The 5834-nt window shown below is 45.6% G+C and overlaps 1 protein-coding gene across 1 annotated transcript; it reads left to right on the plus strand.

Annotated features, from left to right (window-relative positions):
- Positions 1-7: 7 nt before the first annotated feature.
- On the plus strand, positions 8-5429 carry KLHL8 (kelch-like family member 8; the record flags this gene model as incomplete). Its single annotated transcript, XM_008942327.1, has 5 exons — positions 8-164; positions 848-991; positions 2430-2541; positions 4525-4693; positions 5270-5429. Coding segments are annotated over 5 exons (742 nt in total), but the record flags the coding sequence as incomplete, so codon positions are not given.
- Positions 5430-5834: the final 405 nt, after the last annotated feature.

A 5834-nucleotide genomic window follows, 5' to 3' on the forward strand; every position in this document is an offset into this window, starting at 1 on the left:
TTGTTTCCTTATGGGTGTTGTGGCAAAGGAAGAGATTGTCAAGCAGAATCTAAAATGTAGGGATTTGCTGGATGAAGCAAGAAACTACCACCTCCACCTGAGCAGCAGGGCAGTGCCAGACTTTGAGTACTCCATTCGCACAACACCAAGGAAGCAGACTGCTGGTAATTAAATGTGTGTCTGATTACCCAGTAGGGAGTGGTGTGGAGAAGAGGTGGCACGGCTGTGCAGGGTTAGATGGCCTGGTATAAACGGCTGTTAATGACTTAAATGCAAAATTGGGAAAGCCCTTGCCTACCTCTCTGGTAATGAGGTAACTTGCTGTGTGTTCCTAGCAGAACTTTAGCGGTCATTTTCTTTCTTTAAAGCATTATTTATTTATCCTAATTGGCTCTATCTGATTAAAGCTAGAACTGTTAAGCACATTATGACCCAGGTAGTATGCTCAAGGCTATACTGAAAACAACAGACACTTCTCTTCTGGTGTGAGAAGGTTGAGCTAAATTTAAAACTCTTTAGCTAACCTAGACCAAAAGTATCTGGATGAATATTAGACTGCAAATCCTAATCTTTACATTGATAACAAACAATCTGTTTATCTCCCAAAGCAAAATCATAAAAAGCACATTTAAAATATGCATTGTTTTGGGAAGAGCACAGGTAGTTAACTGCCACGGCAGCATGCCAAAAGAAGGCCCCAAACCAGCACCTAGTTATGCAAAGCAGTGACTGTGCCCCTTGAAATGAAGTGCAGCTTCTCCCAAACCAGGTGATTCTCAGTTCTCTCCGCTGCACAGCTCTGTGCCCCTCCCCCTGCTGGCCTGCTGCAGCCTGCTCTGTCCTGCAGGGGTGCTGTTCTGCGTTGGTGGCAGGGGGGGCTCGGGGGACCCCTTCCGCAGCATCGAGTGCTACTGCGTGCGCAGCGACGGCTGGTTCTTCGGGCCCGAGATGAACAGCAGGAGGAGGCACGTGGGGGTCATCTCCGTGGGAGGTCAGTAACACTGCTCAGGCCACCCCATGCAAAGGCACTTGTTTGCTCCTTGTGCTGGGATTGGTGCTTCTACTACATGAGTTTGTCTTGCAATAGCTTAGCTGTTGGATATTCTTCAGTTTGGTAAATCTTCTTCCCCATGAAGGGGTTTTTGATTCTGAAACAATCTGTGAGCATGCCTACTGAAAAGATGTTACTGTAAGCTGAGGGAGTTGGGGTTGTTCAGGCTGGGGAAGGCTCCAGGGAGACTTTTTGCAGCCCTCCAGTACTCAAAGGGGGCTTATAAGAAAGATGGCGACAAACTTTCTAGTAGAGCCTATTGCAATAGAATCGTAGAATGCTTTGGGTTGAAAGGGACCTTTAAAGGACATCTAGTCCACCACCCACCTGCAGTGAGCAGGGACATCCCCAACTAGAGCAGGTTGTTCAGAGCCCCATCAAGCCTGACCCTGAGGGTCTCCAGGGACAGGGCCTCCACCACCCCTCTGGGCAGCCTGTTCCACTGTTTCACCACCCTCATAGTAAAGAACTCCTAACATCTCATCCAGATCTATCCTGCTCTAGTTTAAAACCATTGCCTCTTGTCCTGTGGCTACATGCCACGTAACCAGTCCTTGCCCAGCCTTCCTGTAGGCCCCTTCATGTGCTGGCAGGCTGCCACAGGGTCTCCCCAGAGCCTCCTCCTCTGCATGCCCAACAAGGCGTGATGGGTTTTAACTAAGAGAAAACTAAAAGAAAAAAGTGGGGCTGGACTAGATGACCTTTAAAGGCTCCTTCCAACTCAGACTATTCTATGAGTGTACGAACTGTATGGAGCCTTTTACCTTAATAGATTATTTCATTTTTTTTAACCATTTTAATCCACTTATAAAGAAATTGCCTCACACAGCGGAGTCACCCAGAATTTTCTAGTACTCATAACAATCTCCCTTCATATTGAAATGTGCACAGGCATCTCACTAAGACCATAACCCCTCCAACAGCAGACCTACCTTTATTTTTTGGTTCTCCATCTTCTCAATCCGTGTCCATGCAATCCAGAGCAGTTTAGCACCCACGATGCAACTTTTCCTTGTACATGGTAGCCCCTGTGTTGCTGCAGCAGAACAGAGGTTTATTTTTCCCCATAGAAAATCTGAAGAGACCAATATAAATGTCCAAAACTGATCTGACCTGCAGTACTCAAGACATGGAAAGATTTTTTTGTTTACATATCTCAAGCTTTGTATAAAAGTCAACTTTAGAATGCTTTAGTCCACCCTGGTTGAGCACAGCATATAAAAATAGGAAGTCCTTACCTACTGAAAGCCCAGTACTGACCACATCTGAAAACTTTAACCTTTTTGAACTTTTGTCTTCCTGTAGGCAAGGATATTACATAAATCAAAACTGAAACATTGCCAAACAATCTCTGCATTGAAAGATGTCTGTGTTTTAGGTAAAGTCTACGCAGTAGGTGGGCATGATGGAAATGAACACTTAGGAAGCATGGAGGTATTTGATCCCCTCACAAACAAGTGGATGATGAAGGCATCAATGAACACAAAGAGGTACATGTCCTGTGATCCCAAATTAAAGTCCTAGTCTCTGACATATCATTTCTTGCTGATGTTGAAAAACTTTGTATCTCCCTTGCCTTTATTTGGGTTTCTAAACTGCTATTTTTTTTTTCTTTTTTTCTAATTTTGGGGCTTAATGCTATCAAACACCTTCATTTACTAGCTGTAAAGCAAACACAAATCTGCACTACATACCTGCATATGTCACATATTTGCTCAAACACAAAAGTTATGCATAAATATAAATATTTCCATGCAAAACAGCATAATCCCTCTCTCTAGAGAGAGACACTGGCTGATAGCATGGGTTATGCTTCCACTTTGGCTTTCTTTTGTCACTCTGTTATCCTTTTTTTTCCATTTTGGAGGGCCTGGCTTCTGGAGCAGAGAGCTCTTCTGCTCCTGCTGTGCTTACATTCTGGTGCCTAGGCCTTTCTGCTAGGCCTGATAATGAACTTGAAGCTGATTAACTGGTTCTGTGGGGTGTTTTTGTCTTTTTAAGAATGAGCAAGATAACTGCCAGCATAACATGCACAGTGAAATACTTCATGCTCAGGAAGCCGACAGCCGCCTATGCTTCCGCCACAAAAGGCCAGAAGCACTGAAACACCAAAAGTCAGACTGAGGATTTTTCTTGGCTTTTGACATTTTCATTTAAGGAGGAGCTACTGGACTCACAGATCTGCAATTCTTTTTTTTTTTTTTTTCTGATGTCTTTTAAATCAGCCTCCTTAAATCTACATTCTGTTTGTTGTTTCTGAAAGCACCATGTACAAGTAGCGGTAAACACTGAGCACAGGTAATTCCTATAGCTAGTTGTGGCTGTGACCTAATCCAAGGAGAAGACCCAGATGCCTAGAAGTGGCTCCTTGCTCCTCTTCCTCGCCACCACTCCAAGGCCATATTCCTGGTAAACATCAGCCCTAGATTTCTGAGACATTTCTTACTCAGTTCCTTGGAAAATGAAAGGGCTGCTGTGCCTTGGCTGTGCTGCACTCCCATTCACAGAGGTGGTGCTGGAGTACCTACGTGAGAAAAAAATACCACCAGTGATTTAAGCTGTTTGCTGAGGCAATTTAAGATAAGCCCAGGATCTTGCCCCAGTGTTTCTTCTGCAGAAAGACTGTGCCTCCTGTCAGGGTATCTGCAAACCTGCCCCGTGTGTAATGGGACGGGAGTGTTCTCAGTGACATGGTAAATCACCTGAGGGGGAGCTGAAGCAGAACCTTGGTGCTCATGTTCTGGGCCGTGCTCCTCGTTTGGCAGTCTGGTTACACTCACGTGTTTCCAACCGTTCTGACACAGACTTAACAGAAAATAACAAAATGGAAGAAATTGCAATTGAACCTTGCTAGAGTTCAGTCATATGGTATCAGGAAAAGGTCTGCCTTTTAATATGTATTAATATCACCCCAAATAGTTCCCAAATTGTGGCAGCAGCTATACCAACAAAGTGAAAAGCAGCAGGTCTTTCGGTACCAAGACAGAGAAATCAGATAACTTAAGACATTCTCATCTATCCAAGCACGTATGTACAGGACTTGAGCCTTCGGTGACATTTAATCCAGTGTTCCATGCCTCTTCTGCCTTTTTAAAACCTGTTTTGTAAACAGGAGCTTTTTCTTTTTGCAGTCTAAAAATATTTGAGCTGCAACAGTCCTGGATCACACAGTAACATACAGGTTCCTGGGAGACCTGAGGTGGAGTTAAGACTTTACTGTAGAGCCTCTCTAATGAGAGGCTGCAAATGTACAAAAGACTTGCAGGGTAAAGCTGCAGGACTGACAGAGGTGTGCAGAGAGCCAGCCAAAGCTACTGCTCGTTATTTATGATCACCTTCACTTTTTAAGTTCTCATTATTTTTTCCCCTAGTTTGAGACAGGTGCCAGTCAGGTAATATTGCTCTGGCTGTGTCTTCCCCATTGCCCTCCCTGGAGGCTTTGCACTGAGGTGTCGATCCTGTGGTTTCCTTAGGAGGGGGATTGCTCTTGCCTCCCTGGGCGGCCCCATCTACGCCGTGGGGGGCCTGGATGACAACACCTGCTTCAGCGACGTGGAGAGGTACGACCTGGACTCCGACCAGTGGAGTGCAGTCGCCCCCATGAACACGCCCAGGGGAGGCGTCGGCTCCATAGCCCTGCTGGTGAGTGACTGTCCTCCCAAGGTGGGGGCAGCTGGGGAGCTGATCTGCTTTTGCAAGGCAGAATGCCAGATCTTAAACAAACTGCAGCTGGTGGGTCTGAGCCCCTCTAGTCGTCAGCATCCTATGCAACCATGCACAAGGTGAGGCTATTTAGGAGAATCCTTGTATCAAATTGAACTGCACTCCCCATTTCAACAGTAGCTGAGGTACTGGGAGAAAGTACCAGGACCCTTCTGACACCATCAGGGTAATGCTTCATGTCTGAGTCAGAAGGCTTTGGTCTGTCACGGGCGCCGTGTGTGAACAGCGAGCGCATCTGCCCCTCATTGCCCCTGTCACTGGGTGTGCTTTGCCAAACATCTGCAACACTACCTAACTTGTTCACATCTTCACCTGGAACATACAATTTACAAGTTGCTAGAGAATTAAGTATGTTGTTGGAGTTCTTAAATAAAAGTAAGTACTTAGGACTATATGGACATACCACGTTTTCCTGTAATTCCCCCCAGCTTTTCCTAAGCTGTGTCAAGTCGAGGTACATCACGAATGATCTGTGGCTGTACCACTGTTTTGCAGAACCACGTCTATGCTGTGGGTGGCAATGATGGTGTAGCATCTCTGTCCAGCGTGGAGAAATACGACCCCCATCTGGACAAGTGGATAGAAGTGAAAGAGATGGGCCAGCGAAGAGCTGGCAACGGTGTCAGCGAGCTCCACGGCTGCTTGTATGTTGTTGGTGAGTAGGGAGGTGACGTTTCTTGGTGCTGTGTCTGCAGAGTGCTGCCCTTTGGAAGAGGCTGTTGTTGCTAGAAGAACTAGGAAACAAATAAACCTGATCTGTACTTTGGGCAGGGGAAGAAAGCAAGCACAACCAGGGCATGCTTAAATGAAGGTACATTGATGAGGAATAAGCAGTTTCTAACCCACATTTCAGGTGGGCTACACTGTTCAGGGCAATATCTCTATATAGAAAATCCTCTTCAGACACACTGATCTTGAGTTTCCTTTTAAGAAGATAATTTTTAAGTTCATACACTTCTAAAGCACTCTAGTTCTGAGTGTAGACAACAGTAGCCATGACACTTATTTCACAGCCTGTTGTCCTAGGCCTGCTTGTTCTGCTCTACCTTGCTGTTATTGG

This window comes from Merops nubicus, unplaced genomic scaffold (genome assembly GCF_000691845.1).
Source record: "Merops nubicus isolate BGI_N331 unplaced genomic scaffold, ASM69184v1 scaffold23986, whole genome shotgun sequence".
Lineage (NCBI taxonomy): Eukaryota > Metazoa > Chordata > Aves > Coraciiformes > Meropidae > Merops > Merops nubicus.